Source organism: Nipponia nippon, unplaced genomic scaffold (genome assembly GCF_047370975.1).
Source record: "Nipponia nippon isolate SJK-2023a ecotype South Korea unplaced genomic scaffold, ASM4737097v1 scaffold_9, whole genome shotgun sequence".
Classification (NCBI taxonomy): Eukaryota; Metazoa; Chordata; class Aves; order Pelecaniformes; family Threskiornithidae; genus Nipponia; species Nipponia nippon.
In genome coordinates, this window is record NW_028262413.1 from 27735431 (window position 1) to 27753986 (window position 18556).

Genomic DNA, 18556 nt, shown 5'->3' on the forward strand with positions numbered 1-18556 from the left:
TCGGGGAAAAAAAAAAAAACCCAACAAACCATAATAGAGGAGTTTTGCTCCGCCCCCGCCCCTTTTTGGCTGAACACCGGCTCTTCAGCACAGTGCCTATCCCAGACGAGATTCCCAGCCCTGCTAGCCACCGGAGAGCATGCCCCTGGCCAACGGGAGCCTCCCACCCACCTCGGAGGCTTCGTTAAGCCCCGACCTCATCAGAAGGGAATTACTCCTCCGAGGGCCGGCTGAGTTTCGCAAGTCCCCCAAGCTGGGCGCAGGAGCGGGTCACCGTGCCCTCCAGAGCGGTCCTTACCTTGCCCTTCCCGAAGCTGGAGCTAGGACGCACGCTCTGCCAAGCAGGGAATGATTTACAAACTCTTACACGTACTCTCTTGGGAAAGCACGTTTACAGTTTGTTTCTTCCTTTTCCCCATAAAAGCAAAACGAAATAATCACACAAGCCACCGCTACCACATCAGTCAAACCAGTTTTTCCTTTATTAGGTCCAACTTCACATCACATACATTGTGACTCAATAAAGGAAGAAGTTATTTCAAATAAGGTAATATTTTAACATTTGTGTCTCCAGGCGACTGTGTACGATCAGGTAGCATCAGTAAAATGCTCGAGTAATGCACCTGGAACAGAAAAGAACAGAAAAGCCATTAAAGCAGCAGCCCATTATCTCCACAAAGTTTCCATGGGGTCTCAAACGTGTTATTTTCATCGCTTGCTTTTACACTCCAAGCCCAATGTAACCATGCACAGCTTCCAAATGCAATGACTGCATTCCTAACTTCGTACCCCAGGGCAAGAAGAAGGGGAGGGACTTAAAGATCCAGAATGAAGTACTATTTGCAGCCTGACACCTGATAGCTCTATTCTAAGCATAATATTAAAAAAAGAAAAGGGCTGGAACATGACACTGCCCATCTCCTGAAGGAACTGAGTTAAGAGACTGCCTTTACATAACTTCACTTCCATGAGGATTTTTATTTAGGGCTTCATTTTAGTCTGGGATTATAGCATGTTAGGTCTTGCCTATACTTAATGACAGATCCTCATTAACCAGAGAAGCTGCTGCTTAGTAACAACGCCTTCATATGCTGCAGTTCATGCACGAGCCTGGCATTTGATGTACATCTAAATGTCTTTGTTATAGTTGTTTTCAAGTTTAGAAAGTGCTCAGAAGTTCAGCTCTAAAAAGGCAGTAAAACAAGTGGCTTTCCGAGACTTGAGGCCACTGCAATCAGGATGAAATACTACATGCACTGCTTCTGAAATTATCTACTGAGGCTCATGAGTGTCCTGCACACAGAGCAGTTAAGTTCTGGCTATGCTACAGCTGCTCTGTTTATTCTGTACACAAGCCCCCCCCCCCCCCCCCCTTTAGTGTTTAATTACAGAAAAAGATGCTATTTTAAGTGTAATGGGAAGAAACTTCAGCGTTGTTCAGTGACTACCATCAGTGGGGCTCATTTTCTAGCATAAGCTAGTAATTAGTGTCTCCCAGTTTTCTAAATTGGCTACGCTGTGACAGTAAAATGAAAAGTTTGTGCATTTCCAGAGGAAATGATCCTGCCATTTGCTAAAAATGCTTCTGGGAGAAAAGCTGATGAGGAGCAAAGGTCGCGACGCTGCAAACGAAGTGCTGCAATGCCTGTTGTCTCAGCAACTGCTACCTAGAAATTTCTGGGAGGTTGAGTATGGTTGCCAACCACCCTATCCCTTCTCAAGCGCCTGCACTGCTCTTTTTTTAAGACTTCTTTGAAAAGGGTTACTACCTTTTCTAGGAGACCCATAATTCTAGAGGTTTTTGGAGAATCATGTTACAAGCCTGAACCTGACAGCCTTTCACAGACCCAGGAAGGCAAGGAAGAGGACTCTGTCTTGCCAGGAGAGTTTTAGGGTACAGGAGTCCCATGCCAAGAGCCTCGGCAGTGACCGCATCCCTTACCGATAAGGTTTATGCTTTGTCCAGGCCCAGCTCCTCTGGAGTGGAGATTCCCAGTTCACTCAAAGTTGGTCTAAGTTCCTGGATAACGTAAGGATAGATTTCCTTGTGAGGTCCTGCCTTGTCCTAGATGAAAAGGAATGGCGTTATTTCGACAGCAAGCTGTTGTCAAGGTCCACCATACACCGGCCAGGTTTGCAATCGAGATGCGTGTTCACAAAAGGGTCCGTGGCCTGATCCACCTACTGCTCCTGAGGACAGGAGAGTGTAGCCCAGCTTCATCTGCATGTCAAGTAAACAAGGCTTGCATACAGCTATACTGGAAAGTCCTCCTACCAATCAACCATAGCTGCAAAGCACCCCAGAATAATGCTGAATTCCCCGTTGGGGGATTTGCAGATTATTCTTAACACTTGACACCCTTCCCTCACTTAACATAAGGCTGATGTGACCCGTGACACGTGTGTCACACCACACAAAACTAAAGGCCAAGCCAAGCTCCTTGAACAAGGGATGCTTTGCAAACCAGCCCAAAGACCGCTTACACCTTAGGAAATGGAATGAAAATAATATTCAATCAGTAAAACAGGAAAAATGAAATCAGCTTTTGGGCAGACCTGGGAGAAAATTTAACTTGCTTGGAAATCAGGGGAAAAATGTCACCCCTTGAGTAATATTTAGGTGGAGCTCCAGGAAGAGCACACGCTTGTCCCCAAGTTCTGATAAACTGAATTGTCCCCTAGATGGTGGGGACAAAAGGACAGGAAAAAAAGAAAAAGAGATAAGGAAAACATACAAAGATTCTTCTATTGGTCTCACATCTCTAAAACCACTGAAAGAGTTTCAGTTCTACAGAAGAACGCAGGAAGCAGAAATAGCAAACTGCGAAGCAATTGATTGTGGAGTAGAGTTTCAAGCAAGTGGATTTAACAGCTAGCAGCAAAGACCTCCACGCCAGTCCTCCTCAGTTGTGGCAAAAAACAGTTGGAAGAGCATAGCTGCTGGCTTCTAGGACTGAAATAGAAGAACTGCCTCCACTCCCATCCATTTTAACTCCCTGCTAAGGGAAGGCTGGACTCAGGTTTCAAGGTGCTGGTTTCTGTTGGTTTTCAAGCCTATGCAGCTTCCTGAGTTACTGCTCCCAGCCAGCTCAGTATTCAGTACTTTAAGAGGCCAGTAAGCTGCCTTTGCTTGAGATATTTCTAGTAATGCTTGTTAAAAAAAAAAAGGAAGAAAAATCCTTAGAGACTTTCCCACCAGAGTCAGCATCAGGAAAGGAAAATATGAAAGTAAGAATGTTATACTTGTGAAGCTGTGCTCTTCAGTACTCTTACCTCAAAACAATTATTTCAAGCCACCGAGCACGTGCTCATAATGAAGCTATTGATGCTGGCAGCAGGAAATGGTGGTTTCCCTTTGTACCACTAACAGTAAGCCAAGAAAAACTCTTCCGCTGCTGGGCTCTCAGCAATGCAAACGCAGCAGTTATACCCTAGGCTGCCGTTCCACTCACCTTTACAACTTCTAAGATGCGGACAGCACTGGCAAAGTCATTTAACCGTCTGCATGCCCTCAGAGCTGCATCGATGATTTTTGGTTCCGGAACCAGGTCATAACCCACAAGCGTGTTTATGCCTGTGGATATAAGAAAACACCAACAGGAACTTGGCATCAGCTCATCATGCTATCAAAAGGAACCTGATGAGCATTATTTTGCTCCACCTCATGAAAGAATTAAGTATAACCACAACGCCAGTCACCATTAGAAGCTGATTACAATTTTCACTGCTATTTTGGGGACACGCACACACGGCCAAGGGTTTTCTTTTGCTCTTTTCCCTCTCACTGTTGCTCACTACTGTAGATCTTAAGATTTTAAGTGGATTTCATGAAATCCCAGTGGGACAGTTTCATCCATGCTCCCAAAAGGAGTCATTGCCTGTACCACACCATATCAGTTATGGAATCATTAAGAAATCCAAATTACTTAATTCCTACAGGTATAATGAAACTAGAACTCAAGCTGCTGTCTATTCCCTTCCTCTCCTTTCAAAGGGAAGAGCCCAACACCTAGTCATCCAGGTGATGCTGGAATGATCCCTCTGGCTGTTATGCGAACACATTTTTAAGCCCTAATTGGGGTAGTTTAACAGGAGCTGGCAACTCCACAGCAAACAACAACTGGAGACAACCAAACAAACAGTCTACAGTGAGTTATGGCCAAGCCATTAAGTCAAAGTCCAAAGAAAAATGTGTGTGGTTAGACGCTAAGCAACAGTTGAGCTCAAACACACCTTCCTCAGAGCAAATGTTTCTCTCCTTCCCACCCAGGTGTTAAAATGTGTATTCTGGGGTACTAAAATTTACAAAGCCTGGACTCCCACCGCCTTGTACCCCCACTCTCCCTCATTCTGCATGCCGTGGTTCCTTCCCACCCGCTTGTTTGGTTGGTGAGGTGCCTTCACCCGCTGCAACAGGCTCAGAGCTGAGCAAACAGCAGCACGCCAACCACAGGCACACATGGCCAGATGACTCAGAACCGATAAAGAAAGGCTCACATAGTGCCTTGCCCTGACTGGGTATTTACAGGATTGCTCTCCTACACCAAACTCCCAGTTTTCATGGTTTGCAAGAACAGTGGGTTCTTGCCTCTATCACATCTATAAACTGAACTATTTTTGCTTTCCAACAGTGAAGTAAAAATAAGTTGTTATTTCTGGTCACAAAACTATTACATAGCAGTTATATTTACTCCATGTTAATCTCCCCTTTTCATTCAACATACCTTTCCTGAGCTCCCAGGCATCAATATCTGGCTTGTTGAAATATGTCACCCAGCGAGCATCAAATTCTTCATCTGATTCTTGTGACCCATGAGAGTAGCAGCGGGCATGCAGTACAGCTGAATGCAAAAAGAAAGGAAAAGGCTTTGAGCAAACAGAAAATAAGCGTACTTTAGTCCTGATCAAGAGACCAAAAGCCATAAAACATGTATCTCACTCGCTACAGTCAATCCAGATCAGTCCTCAGCCTGAATAAGCTCTGGATGAATACAGCTTATTTAAATATCTGTTGTTTGTTTTGTGGCAAAGTGTGTATTTTCTGTTTTACATCAGAATTCCAAAGTGTTCCCAGATCCTTTGATCAGAGCAGGATTATTTAAGAGAGATGGGGAAATACAAGAGAGAAACAATTCTGGATAACCAGTCTTTAAGCAAAGTTTTTCCGTGAGCGCTGTTTCCATAAGATACAGGAATTTTCCCTCTTCTGAGAACAAAGCAAGCCAGAGAAACATAACATACATGTACTTCATTAACAGACACTCTGAAGGAGCCCAATTGTTCTGTTCCCCACATTCAACCCTTCTCAAAACCATAGGACTTGTCTGTGCAGTAAGTTTAGCTATGTGCATCAGTTTTTCAGTGGCATTCCTTCCAGAAATAAATCCCTATATACTATTAGTTATACCGTTATCCACTTAAGACGAATATGCTGGTTTATTCTGGAGTAACTTCCCACTGTAGACAACTCCTGAAATTGCTCCATAACTAATTTTGTAATCCAGGAAAAGCAGATTTCCCAATCAACAGACTGACTGCGATGGATGACTCAATAACAACGAGCTGCAGGTCTTTGATTCCACCACGAGTTCAGAGCTGATGAAGCCTTGTTTCAAAGTAGTTTTGGGAATCTGCACAAAATGACCCGAGCCCAATTACAAAAGGCTCTCAAGAGCACAAGGGACGAGAGCTATTACAGGCTATTGAAGAGTTGAAGGAAAAAACAAAATTACTGCTGTCTCTGTGTCTATCCAAGATAAAACTCCTGGATCTCAAGGTTGTAATTGCATTAATATTTCATAATTAATAAAGCACAAAAGTGGATTGTACTCCAGTGGGCAAATAAGGTTGATATGATTACAAACTCATTTCTTCCCTCAACACTACTCTATCACAAATTGCTTTTTTGCTGGTCTGTTTTTCAATCCACAAAGGTTGGAAGAGTTTTCCAAAAGGAACGAAAACCTAGGGTACAGCCAGCTCCACCCGCATCAGAGCTGTCCTGGGTCCTCCCTGCAAAGTCTGAGCATTTTGCAAGCGCCTTACCGGCAGCAGACAGCCTGGCTAGGGACTGCTTCCTTTTCCCTGCTGGTAATTTCACTCCGCTAATATTTGCAGAGAGGTCATACACCAGGTATGACCTTGCCAGTCTGAAGCTCCACTTCAGAGGAAGTCAGATATAGCTAGTTGCTTTTTCTTTCCTAACCTAGCATGAACTACACACACCAACCAACTACAAAGTTTTATTTAACAGAAGAAATCCCCAAACTGGGTTGCATTTTTGCATCCTTCCCAGATATACTTTTCTACTTTGAGGATCACAGCATACTGTGAAGCAGCATCCTAATTCTGCGTAAAATATAATGGAACAAACCATAACAATTTCAAGGAATACCTTTAATCTCATTAAATGACAGCTCGATCAGAATGCAATCCAGATTGTTACCAGAATTTAACATGGTCCAACATTTCAGCTGCAATTCTGGTGCATGCAATGCTTCCCAATCCATGAAAATGTTTTTCCTTGTTTTATCTACATAATTAGGTAAGGGAAGAGTAAATGACAGGCCAAGCCAGAATTATAATGCTCTTTTGCCATTCTATAGGAAGATTCCTCATCCTCTCCCCAGCTCCAAAACAGATCTTTGACCCTGCTTTTTCCAATAAATCACATGCACAGCTGAGCTCAGAGCAAGGGCACTCCTCTGTAAATGCTCCTGCACCCAGGCAGGGAGTGAGAGGACACTGCTGAAAAGCCCTCAGATGCTGGCCGTTTGGGGGAGAACACTTTTTTCCTGAACACAAAGCAAATCCTACAGAGAAATAGCAAATCTCGGTTTGAGAAAAGCCTAGACTGAAGCTCTTGAATTACATCTTTAAGTCAAAAAACTAAAGTCTCTTTCCACTGAGTGCTCAGCAAAACCATTCCTTAAACAAAGGAACAACTTGGTTAGACTAAAAGGATCCCGAAGAAAAATAAAAAAAGACCACAAGAATTTGAACTCTGGACTTCCAGGAGGCATTTTTCAATTGCTGCTGTGTTTCTTTGCCACCCTTTGTTTTCCATACTGACGTTTACGTCTACATACTGGACTGGAAGCATATACTGGAGACCAGACTCTGCGAGCCACCCTGGCAAAGCAGAAGCGCCGCAGAAGCCAGCCGGGTGCCTCGCATTTCAGGTGGGGTCCATCAAGGTCACACACTGTCACACACGATGTGTGTGTGACAGTCAAACCATGCCAACGCATCCCTGTGGAGATTCCCAACTCAAGGAAGAGGCAAAGGGCATGTATGTTTGCAGAGGCACATTTTCAAGAGAACTTCAAAAGCTTCAAGAGTCCGAGAAGCCTAAAATCATCTAATATTACACAAAAACGTGTTAATTCTTTCTTGAGTGCCAGAATTTGTCAGCTTTCCCTGTTAATGAGCACCGAAGACAAACATGCATCAAGAGGAGCACTAATTTACTGAAAAAGGCCAGACTGGCAACAACAGCCCTGGGGTGCACGTGCATTACACGCAGAACATTTTGCTGCATTACATAATGTAAACCTAAACCCACAGAGAGAACAGCAGAGCACGGGCTCGTGAGATAAACCTAGTGCATTAGATCTTCCAAAACACAAACCCCCGAGGCCACCAGCAAAGGCAAATCGGGTCAGAAGTGTTAAGCGGGGTGTTTGTAATACAAGACCGTGGAAAAAGAAGAACATGGAGGCTGCTCGTTAGCAAAGGCGTGGAGAAGCGAGGGCCACGAGCAGCTGGGGTTCAGCACAAAGGCACTGCGGGCAAGGAATTTTAATGGCTTTAAAAAAAGAAACGGTTTTTAAAAAGTACCCAAGAAATCCCAGCATGTAAACAGAACGACCGCCGCTTATTACTTTGCATTTCTAAAAAACGCAGCAATCCACTCCCTACGGCAACTGCTTCATTCACATGTGCGACAGGAGAGGCACACGCAGGTTTCCAAGCGTTTTAAACATGACCGCTGTCTGTTAATTAGCTATTAACTGAGATGCACAGGCACCGTCTTCCCTGCAGTCTCGGTATTTTAGCGCCGGTTCCCCGGTCAGCATTCACGCCGCACTGTCTGTGGCCGCTTTTGTTCCTCTTCCTATTAATGAGGGTGTTAATAAGGAAAGCGAGAGGAGGCCGGGAGCGGGAGCCCGGCTGGCCTGCTCCGATCGCCGCCGGCGCCGGGGCCCGGCTGCGGATGCCATCGCCGACCTCCGTCAATGTCACCTTCGAGGGAGGCCCGAGGAGGGCGCCGCCGGCCCCCCGCTACGGCCCCCGGGAAGGGGCCCGGCGCCCCCCTGGAGGCGACGGGGCCGGTAACGGCGGGGGGTCAGCGGGGGCGGCGGGAGCGGGGCGGCGGGAGCGGGGCGGCGGGCGGGCCCGGCGGAGGCGGCGCGCACTAGGCCGCAGGCGCGGCCTGCCCTCGAGTGCCGCCGCCGGGTCATTACAAGGACACGGCGCCGCCGGCCGGGCCCCGCCGCCTCCCACCCGCCGAGGCCGGGTCCCTCGGGGCCGGGCCGTGCCGAACCGGGGCGGGCGAGCGGGGCAGGCGGGAAGGACGCGGGCGGGCGGCCGCTCACCTGCGGGGCCAGCGGGCCGGCGGACGGCGGCGCGGAGGCCGGAGACGGCGCAGCGGCGGAGGAGCGCGGCGGCAGCCAGCATGGCGGCGGGGAGGCAGCACCGGGCAGCGGGGGCGCGCGCCGCTCGCTCCTGGCACCGGACCGCGCGCGCTGCGGGCAGGCGGACGGCAGGGAGGGAGGAGGGAGGCGGCGGCGGCGGCGGCTACGGCGGCGCCGCAGGGACACACCGCGCCGCGGCTGACGGCGCGAAGGCTGCAGGGGGCGGGGCTTAGCGCGTCGCCCGCGGGGCGGTGCCGCCCGCCATTTTGTGGCGGGGACGGGGCGGGAGTGGGTGGTGGCGGGCTGTCGGCCTCTCTCGCCTCGTAAAAGGCCGTAGCGGCTGCCCGTGAGGCGTCTTAGGGGTTGGGGTGTCTGCTCTGCCGCTGGTGTGCGGCCTGACAGCCCCGTTAACCGAGCTCATGCGGGGATGGCCCCGGTGTGGCCTCCCACGCGTGTCAGCTCATGGGTTGGGGCCACAGGGAAGCAAGGGGGGCCCTTCCCTGTCCCTGCTTGTGACCACTGCTTGCCACCAACTCCGGCAAGGGAAGATTGCCTGACTTCTTCCCAGTGAGCGGGGGGGAAAATGGGACCCAGCCTGGCTGCGGCCGCAGTATCCAGCAGCTCTCCGAGGCTTTCTGTGGCTCTGCCCCAGGGCCAGGCCTGGCACCCACGGCAGCCCCCATCACGTCCTTGTCCCCAGACCACGTACACCCTGGCCACAGGGTGCTGCCTTCAGCCGCCGGTGCCCCCCGTGCCAGCAGGAGGGTAGGGCTGACCTGGCCACCACGAGGGATGCGGCTGGGCTCACAAATTGCCCCAAAAATTGCTCTTGGCAGGTGCCTGGGGCTATGCCTCAGCAGTGCAGCACAAGATCATAATGATAATTTTGCTCGCCACGTCCCCTTAGGGCCCTGTAGAGCCAGATGCCATCATGCTTTTTTAAATGCTTCATATTTTGGGTTACAGTCTTCTTTTTTTTAAACTATTTTCTCATGCAGGAAATCCTTGGTCTGCAGCCAACAAAGCGAGGAGTGCAAAATCCCCAAGCTCCTGTTGCTTCCAAGATTGGAAATTGCCTGCACAGAAAATCAATTAAAAATAATTTTGCACATTAACAAAATAACATGGAGAAATGACTGATCTCTTTTTCCTCTCTTTTTCCTTGCTGGGAGCAATGTGAGATGGCAACAGCGGGGCAGGGGCAGGGAGGTGAAGGGCTGTTAGTTCTCAGCTGCATGGCTGTGACAGTCTTTAGGCACCGATCAGACCGTTTACACGGGGTTTTATTTATTAGCGTGATTTTTAGTACATTTCGGGAAGGAGCCCATAGCCGGTGCTCCCCTCATCTGCGGGGCAGAGGGTTGAACGTGAATGGTGTCTGCCCTGGAGAGAGGAGGCTGGCAAGAGTGGTCGCTGGGTGGGACGGAGCCCAAAGCTTTCCCAGCCCCAAACTCACAAAAAATAATCATAAAAAAAAAAAAACAATTGGAAATTAATATTCAACTACATGGTGGCAGATAAGTGAAGTGAATCAATCTGTGGCAGGGCAGATAAGCACAAGCCTCGGGCCTGGAGGAGCAGCTGCCTGCTGCGGGAGATAACAAGGTCATCCCCAAACAAAACAGCCCCCTGCTTCCTCCTCCTCCTCGCTCGCCTCATCTCCTTTCATTCCCGCTCCCAGCCAAGCAAAACGCTTGCCAAGCAAGCCCTTGACAAAAGCAGGGATGCTTGCCATCCCCGGAGAGCGGGAGCAAGGCAGGGAGATAAAGCAGCTTCAGCCAGAGCATCCCTCCTGGATGGCTTTCAGGAAGGGTACGCTCATTAATAGTGATTTAATTCATCCCGCAGTGCCCCCGGGGGCCGCCTGGGCTGGGGCAAGGGGAACCAGGTGGATTGGGGCTTGCTTGGCTCCCATAACGCGTCCCCTGCCCTCCCCGCATTGCCCCAGTCCCCGCTGTGCCGGCCGGGGGGGCTGGCACGGGGGCTTTGCCAGGCTCTGCTGTGCCGGTGGGGGCCAGGCTGCTGCCAGGACACGTAGGAGAAACTGGTCCCAATCCCTTGGGACAGGGTTTGGCCAGGATCCCCTTGTCCTGGCTCAGCGGCAGCAACAGTCCCACCCTCACTGTGCCGTGGTCGGCAGCCAAGACGATTCCCTCATTTTCCCATAGACATATTTCAACTATTTCTAAAGAGCTTTTATTTTCCATTTGTGCTCTTGTACCCCCTGAAAGAAGCAAGGATTTTGTTCCGAAGGGCTTTCCCAGGGAGCCAGCCCGCGGCAAGGGCCCTGCAGCCAAGCCCACGACCCCGAAACCTCCCCATCCTGCACCAGACACCGCACCCAGCCACGACGACAACCCACCCACTGCCCCCGGCTCCCGACATCGGGGCTTCACTCCAGCTCCAGACCCTACAAACACCTCTGGGAGAGCAAAGACCTGAATATCTGATGCGGGAAGAAGAAGAAGGGTTGTTTTATTTTCTTCTGCTGTCCCGCAGGCAGGCAGCGCAGCGCCCGGCTCCATGGGCATGGGGATGGAGCAACCCGTCTGCTTGTTTGTGTGTTTTATTCGGGATGAATCACGGCGCTGTGGGGCGCTGAGCCCGGCATTAATAAACCTGACAGCTCCTCGCTGGGCGTAATTGCAGCGGTTTGATAATGAAGGTATTACTTCAACGGGCTTGGGGCAAAACCGTCTCTCCTGATGGCTGAGACATCGCAATGGGGAGCGATGATGTGCAGCCGCCTTCCCTGGTCCGGACACCCCTCGGCAAAAGGCAACGGATGCTCTGGCTCCGTGGGAGTCACTGCAGAAATGTGGCTGGTGGTGGCATTGCCTCTGGGTGGCCGAATGCAGGGTCAGCAGCTCCCCCCAACACGTTGTGTGTCCCCCCCCGCTTCAGGACATAACCCTTTATCCCTCACCCCAAATCTGGAGACATGGTACCCCCCAGCAGCAAGCCCCCATGCACGGGGGTCACCTGGAGCCGCGGCAGTGTGTCAGGGGGAGCCTGCAGCACACCGGTGACCCTGGGCAAGCACGGCACTGCCTTTATCCACAGCAAAGCGGCTAAACCCCCTGGAGTTTCTCCAGCATACAATCTCCTGCCTATATAGAGAGCGTATCCCTGCCTATATACCCAGCATACAGCTGGTCGGCGGGGGGGGAGGTGGTGGGGTCAGTGGTGGTGGTCCAGCTGGCGGTCCGTGGACCCTGAGCCCCTCGGGCTGTCGGGTACCTGTACCTGTAACTTCTTGGTCAGCAGCTCCTCGTGGGGAGGTGGCAGGGGCCGCTTCAGCCCCTTGGTAGAGGAGCTGGACGTGTCTTCTGCCTCGCCGAGCTGCGTCCCCAGCCCGTGGCAGGGCTCCGGGGGCTGGTAGCCCGTCTGGTTGGGATCCAGGGGGTCTCGGGAGAGGAGGATGCAGATGGAGGGGACATTCTTGTGGACGGTCAGATTCTGCGCTGGGCCACCGGGCAGCGGGTCCTGGTTCTCCCAGACCTCCAGCAAGGTTTTATAGCGCACCTTGGTGACCTGGTGCAGACCTCCCAGCTTCCGCTTCATGATCTCCACGCAGGTGATGGTCTTGGTGACTGCCTTGCCGCAACCGCTGAAGACGATCTGCCGGCTGCCCTTCAGCTCCATCTGGGCCATGGCGAAGTTCATCAGGTTCCTGATCTTGCTGCCCTCCTTCACTTTCATCTCCACCACGTCTGGGGGCAGGTCAGGGAAGGGCAAGGGGCTCTCCTCCTCCGAGGTCCTCACCTTTCGGAAGTTCTCCATCCTAGACTGGGTGACGGGCTTGGCTCCCCCTCCTTCAGCAGCCATCCTTCACCCCTTCCCGATGGATCTCCTTGGGCTCCTAGCCCCCCGGGACCATGGCAGGGCTGACTCCACTGCCCTCCAGCCCAGCCCGCAGGAGGGCTGAGTTTAACCCTGCGTCCCCGGGACCACCAGCCCCTTCCCCTCTCCTCGCCCGGGGCTGGCTGCGGAGGAGCCGGCAGCAGGCTCGGTGGCTGTGCCGGAGGCTGTCCCCTGCGGGGGACGGGGCTGCAGGATCCCCTGGGTGCCCCCCGTCGCTCCCAGCAGGGACAACGGCTGGCTTCGGTTCTTGGTGATGCTTGGGCTCCTCCGCTCCCACTGCAGCACTCGCTTCTGCTGCTCTTTGCTTCATTCTGGACTTCAGCAGCCTCCAGAGCTGTTCTGTGTAATTAGCAGATCCTCCCCCTCTCCCTCCCCTTCCTCCCCTCCTCCTCCTCCTCCCCTCGCTCAGCCTCCCATCCCAGCACCCAGCTGCTGCCTTCATCCCTGCCCAGCACTGAGAGCCGGGGAAGGCGAAGGGGAGGGCAGGGAGCCCAGGTCCCCGGCCGGGAGCGGGAAGGGAAGGGAAGGGAAGGGAAGGGAAGGGAAGGGAAGGGAAGGGAAGGGAAGGGAAGGGAAGGGAAGGGAAGGGAAGGGAAGGGAAGGGAAGGGAAGGAAGGTGGAAGGTAGAGGGAGAAGCTCACTCTTGCCTTCATGATGCTCCCGGAGTCCTGCCCCCTTAAAGAGAACCTGGTCCCTTCTCTCGGTGCTTGCTCCGCTCAAGGACGCCAACTGCTAACTGCAAATGTCAGCAGAGTGCGGGCACCCGTCCTGCCTGCCTCCCCTGCACCCTCTCCCCGGCAGCATCCCCAGAGGGATGAGGAGTCCCAGCCACGCTGCCCCCGGGGATGGCACGGAGATGCAGGAGGTACTTTGGGAATGCTGGCAGCCTGAGCTCAACCCTCATTAGCCATCAGAGAAGCTACTGGGACCCGCAGCCAGGTGAAATCCTGGCAGATGGCATCGCGGCCGTGCCTGTGTTGTGGGGCTGGGACATGCACCAAGCATGCTGGGGCTCTGCTCCCCTCGCTACCCCGCAGCCTCAGCCCTGGCTCTGCCCACAGGAAAACCTCTCCATCCCCAAAGCCCTGAGGAGCAGATGTCACGGCAGAGCTGGTTTTCACGGGTGATTTCTCTCCCTCCTCCTCCGTCTTCCCCATCCCTTCCTCTCCCTGCTGCTCTCCCAGACCCTGTCCCTTGCTCATCTCCATGCCTCCAGCAGGGAGCTGCCCACCATGGGGTCACCATTGTATTTACTGGCAAAACATCCTGGGAGATACCTATTGCAGGCCAGAAGATCTCCCCTTTCTGCCCCCAATCCCTTCCCCAGGCAGAGGCCATGTCCCTGCCCCAGCCTGGCCCTCTGCCTGCCCCTGTCACCTGCCTGTCCCCTGCCCACCCCCGGCACCCCCAGCCTCCCACCCTGCTGGCTGGGGGATCATTGCACAGTGGAAAGACATGCTGAGTATTGACTTGCAGTCAAATCTTATCGGCCTCTGGAGGCGCCTGGATTGTTTTCACTCCAAGCAGGGCTTGAAAAAATACATAAATAAATCAATTGATCCGATGCCCGCAGAGGTGAAGGCTGTGGCAAAGTGGGATGCAGCCATCCCCTCCCAGCCAGGGCAAACTCCTGCATCCCTGTGGTCCCCAAAGCAGCTTTCTGTGGGTACCGCTGCCCTAAATGGGGGGCAGGTATGGGACACCCCCTGATCCGACCGCCAGACTGGGGTCTGCAGGCGATGGGAGGACAGCACTGGTGTCTCACCCATGTGGGATGGGATGCTCCATCTAAGAGCAGTGCCCTGCTGTGCTGGAAAACCCAAGGGAATGGAGAGCATCTTTTCCTGATCCAGCTAACACCCCAGGAGGCCCCTTTAGTACAGCGGGGGAAACTGAGGCAGGGCGCACGACGGTCCCAGGCTCACCCCCAGCACTGGCTGCAGGCTTTGAGCATCTCCCAAGTCCTGCCTGGCACTCTGCAGTAGTGAGCATGCCTATTTGCTGCGCTTCCACCATGAATCCCTCGCTCATACAAGACAAAACAACGTTGTTTTTCCCCCTTTCTGCTTGATGACTATTCATGGCATCCTTGCAGAAGGCGCTTGGCTTCTTCCTTGGGCCGGCAGGGATGGATTAAGGCTCTCGGGGAAATTGCTGCCTTCAAAAGATGCTAAAACCCTAGGAAAATAATCAGGAAGGATTTTAGCAAGCATTTGCAGAGCATGTGCGGTCAAGGGAGCTGAGAAATCCCTCTGAGTCATTATTCAGGTGTGCAAACAGCCATCAGCAGCACGGGAGGGTTACATGGCCACCAAGGGCCAGCAGTACTGGGGCTCCAGGCAAGCCAGGGCTGCTCGGTGCCAAACCTGCAGCCAGATGAATCCCTGGTGCTAGGTGCATCATCCAGCCCTTCTTTCCTGGCCCAGGACCAGCTCTTGCCTCTCGTGGCTCATTTTTCGTGGCGTCGGGGCACCTTCCCCACTCATCAGATGATGGAAGCGGCAGCAGCTTCTCCCCCCTGCCTCTCATTGCAGCTTAACAAAGTGCTCATTGCAGCCTCCGAAATGGAGGCAGCTGAGGTGCAATCGCGGCCAAGCCTTTCTGCATCCCTCAAAGGCCTGCAGAGGGTGCGCCCCCCCCAAGGCAAAGGCTGCGGTGGGGGGGCATTAATGACGGGGTCTTGCTTTTCCTCTGCAGTGCTTAAAATGTAAATGAAATTCATTATTAGCAACTCCATTGCTAATTACCATCTGAAGCCATTCATTAGCCTGTCAGCTTATTTGTTGGAGGACAACAGAGTGGATCGGTTATTCCAAGCGAAGGAATAGCTGAAATGAGCTCAGCCGCAGGGAACAGCGGGGTGGGAGAGGGAGGAGAGCGGGGATGGGGGGACAAAGGCACAGACAGCCCCAGCCATGGTGGGATTAGGAGAAAACCACTGGGAAAGAGGATGGAGAGTCATTTAAAATGGAGAAGAGGCAACTGATAAGGCAGGAATGGAGAGAAGAAATAGGAATAAAGCAATTACACCCTGCATATCATCTATCTGTCCTCCCTGAGCATTCAATCTGGTCACACTGGGACCCAGGGACTGGTTTCTTCCTCCCTTTCCACATTACAGTTTCTCTCTGAGCATCCCGCATCCCAGTGCCACAGGGCTGGGGGTCCCATCCCAGGGGGGTTCCCCATTCCTGCGGGACCCTCTTGCCTGGCCCCAACCCCACTTGGAAGGGCTGTTTGGCAGAGAAGCTGAGAGAGGAGGGCTGGCAGTGGTGGGGATGGAGAGGGCTGCAGGGGACGATGCAGAGCCAGAGCTGACAGCAGCCCCGGCCAAGCCTGGGAAAGAAGAGGGGGCGGGGGGGGGGAAAGCAAACCAGAAACATATTCCTAACAGAGGGCAGGGCAGCTGGAGAGGAGCAGTAATCCGAGCCCCTGTCCGCCACCTGCCCTCTCTATATTTTCTTTCACCCAAGGTGGCCCTGCATGGGAGTGGGTCGGAAAGTCAAAGCATCCGATACAAGGAAAGTCTCGGCGCCACCATCCATCTCTGCGTCACATCGGCCCGGCTCAGGTCTCAGGCGCTCATCACGTTGCACTCGGCAGCAGGCTGATGCCTGGGCTGATTGCAGCCCCAGAGAGGGATGCTGCAGCCGCAGGGACCCCCTGCCCCAATCCTAACCAGGGTCTGGGAGCTGCTGCTTCCCGGGACCAGCCCCCAGAGCATGCGACCCCAGTCTCCCCAGGGCGCAGGGGCTGTCTCAAGATGCCAGAGGAGGCCTAGGAGCATCCTAGGGTGGCACCAGCTTTTCACTGACTGAGCCAGCAAGAGAAACCACTTGTCCCTACTATAAACAGAAAACAGCAGAGCTCAAGATAATCTTCATTTTGATCGAGCAGGCAGTAAGAGAAAAGGGGAAAAAACCTTTTATGGGTCAAGTCCCTTTGCAAAGCTGCAACACAATGCACAAGGGAACATTGTAAGTGCCCTGAGGGCATTAGTAAACCATAATGATCCTGACCAGCCCCACCTGGGACTGCCCAGCCACATCCTGCCCATGGCCCAGGAGCTCTATTTAAGCCCAGTCCAGGGCATTTAGTCCTAGTTTAAGCTATGTTGTGGCTGGTCTCTGGTTTAGCTACAACCATTCTCATACCTGGTCCCTGCTGCTCTGGACCCTAACCTGTGGACTGACCCTGGGCCTGACCTGCAGATTGACTTTATGGCTTGGCTTTGAATCTGTCTGCTTGCTGTGAACTTGGTGGCTGATCTAGAGTCTTGGTTGAACCTGACTATCCTCGTCAGCCTGCCCTGCTCAGGTAGTGTGGGTTGGGCACTGGGCAGCAAGGCTCTTACCCTGGCCTTGTGTTATCCCCTTGGCTCCCCAGACATTTTGGGCCCCTCACTGCAAGAAGGACATTGAGGTGCTGGAGTGTGTCTAAAGAAGGGCAATGAATCTGGTGAAGGGTCTGGAGCACAAGTCTTATGAGGAGTGGCTGAGGGAGCTGGGGATGTTCAGCCTGAGGCACAGGGGAGACCTGATTGCTTTCTACAACTACCTGAAAGGAGGTTGTAGCAAGGTGGGAGTTGGTCTCTGCTCCCAAGTAACAAGTGATAGGACGAGAAGAAATGGCCTCAAGCTGTTCCAGGGCAGGTTTAGGTTGGATATTAGGAAAAATTTCTTCACTGAAAGGGTAGTCAGACATTGGAACAGGCTGCCCAGGGAAGTGGTTGAATCCTCATCCCTGGAGGTATTTAAAAGATGGGTAGATGTGGTGTTTGAGGACATGGTTTAGTGGTGGACTTGGCAGTGCTGGGTTGATGGTTGGACTTGATGATCTTAAAGGTCTTTTCTAACCTAAGTGATTCTATAATCCCCCCATGATCAAGGGGAGCACACATCCATTTGATTTCTGAATATCTCTTCCTGTAAAGCCTGCAGGCAGATGGAAATATGGTGGTGCTGAGGGCAAGGAACAGCTCTGCAGTTGGCCATCCCCAAAGCCTCAATGAGATGGGAGGGTGCTGGGGAACCTGAGGCAGGCAATGAAGCAGGTAGGGAGCAAATCCAAATCAGAGAAAGCTTAAGAGACAAGAAATAAGGACGGTAAAACTGGAACTGAGTTGAGTCTGCTGAGAAATCCTTCCCCAGGAGCGGGGCTGGGGTTTGTGGCCGGGGTGCTCAGTGCCTGCAGGGTGCACGGCTGCCTGCAGGCAGGGCAGTGCAGGCAGAGCCAGCGCAGGCAGAGCCAGCACAGCACTCCAGGTCTCAGAGCACCCCCGTGAGGGCTCACACGTGGGTGAGCAGCGGCGCTTGGCGAGAGTGGGGATCCACAACCACGTCCCCTTCTCCCCTTGCTGTTTGTGTTCCTGCCCCTTGCTCCCCTGCTGTTCTGCAGGAGATGGAGCTGGATGCATGGTGGTCCTGCTCTCTGCAAGGATCTGCTCAGGGTCCGAGACCCAGAAGGTGCTTGGAGTGGACAGCTGGGCACTCAGATATGGGGTCATCTGTGGCATGCTTATTTTCCTGCTTCCTTCTATTTTACCATCTGTGAAATAGGTGTCTTCCCTGTTTCTGCCAGGTTTCCTTCCTAGCATCCCCACAGAGTGATGCTGTTCATCCGCCAAGGGTGTTTGGCGACTGGGGCTCGCTGGTGTACAGAGAGACTTAGCTGCTGCTCTGCCCTGCTCTTCACGCCTTCCCATGGTGGGACGTTGCCCTCACTGACCCTCTGTGCCAATAAAGCATGGTAGTGTGCTGATGCTTGAGGCTGGACCCTGGGAAGGGAGGATGATTTCGATGCAAATAAAGCCAGTTTTGTGATACTGCACTGACATGCTCACAAGCACCAAGGTGGAAGGTCCGAGTGGTCTGCACAGGGCTCCTTGCGATGCTGCTGAGGACAAGGGACACTGCCTATGGAGTCCCCTTCATGTTGCTGGAGTCCTCAGGCTGATATGGAATTTATGTCCTATTTAGGAGCTTTTTGTCCCTGTCCTAGCCCACCTGTGAGTCAATCCAGTCCTTTCCCCTGCCCTTTGCCTCCCAACCTTGGCA

General features: G+C 52.8%; 2 protein-coding genes across 3 annotated transcripts; both read right to left on the reverse strand.

The window, feature by feature from the left end:
* Positions 1-460: 460 nt before the first annotated feature.
* Positions 461-8831, reverse strand: COX5A (cytochrome c oxidase subunit 5A). The gene is made up of 5 exons (XM_087744944.1): positions 8598-8831; positions 4725-4841; positions 3453-3574; positions 1943-2065; positions 461-623 (listed from the first exon to the last, which is right to left on the reverse strand). Exons 1-4 carry the CDS (start codon positions 8677-8679, stop codon positions 1952-1954), a joined length of 435 nt encoding a protein of 144 aa, XP_087601070.1. The 5' UTR covers positions 8680-8831; the 3' UTR covers positions 461-623; positions 1943-1951.
* A 1978-nt stretch (positions 8832-10809) lies between these two features.
* Positions 10810-13046, reverse strand: RPP25 (ribonuclease P/MRP subunit p25). Of its 2 annotated transcripts, XM_087744161.1 has the most exons (2): positions 11883-13046; positions 10810-11444 (listed from the first exon to the last, which is right to left on the reverse strand). In XM_087744161.1, exons 1-2 carry the CDS (start codon positions 12462-12464, stop codon positions 11442-11444), a joined length of 585 nt encoding a protein of 194 aa, XP_087600287.1. In that variant the 5' UTR covers positions 12465-13046; the 3' UTR covers positions 10810-11441. The 2 variants fall into 2 exon arrangements, with proteins under 2 accessions (XP_087600287.1, XP_009468019.2); XM_009469744.2 differs by having other exon boundaries at positions 10810-13046.
* Between the last annotated feature and the right edge of the window lie 5510 nt (positions 13047-18556).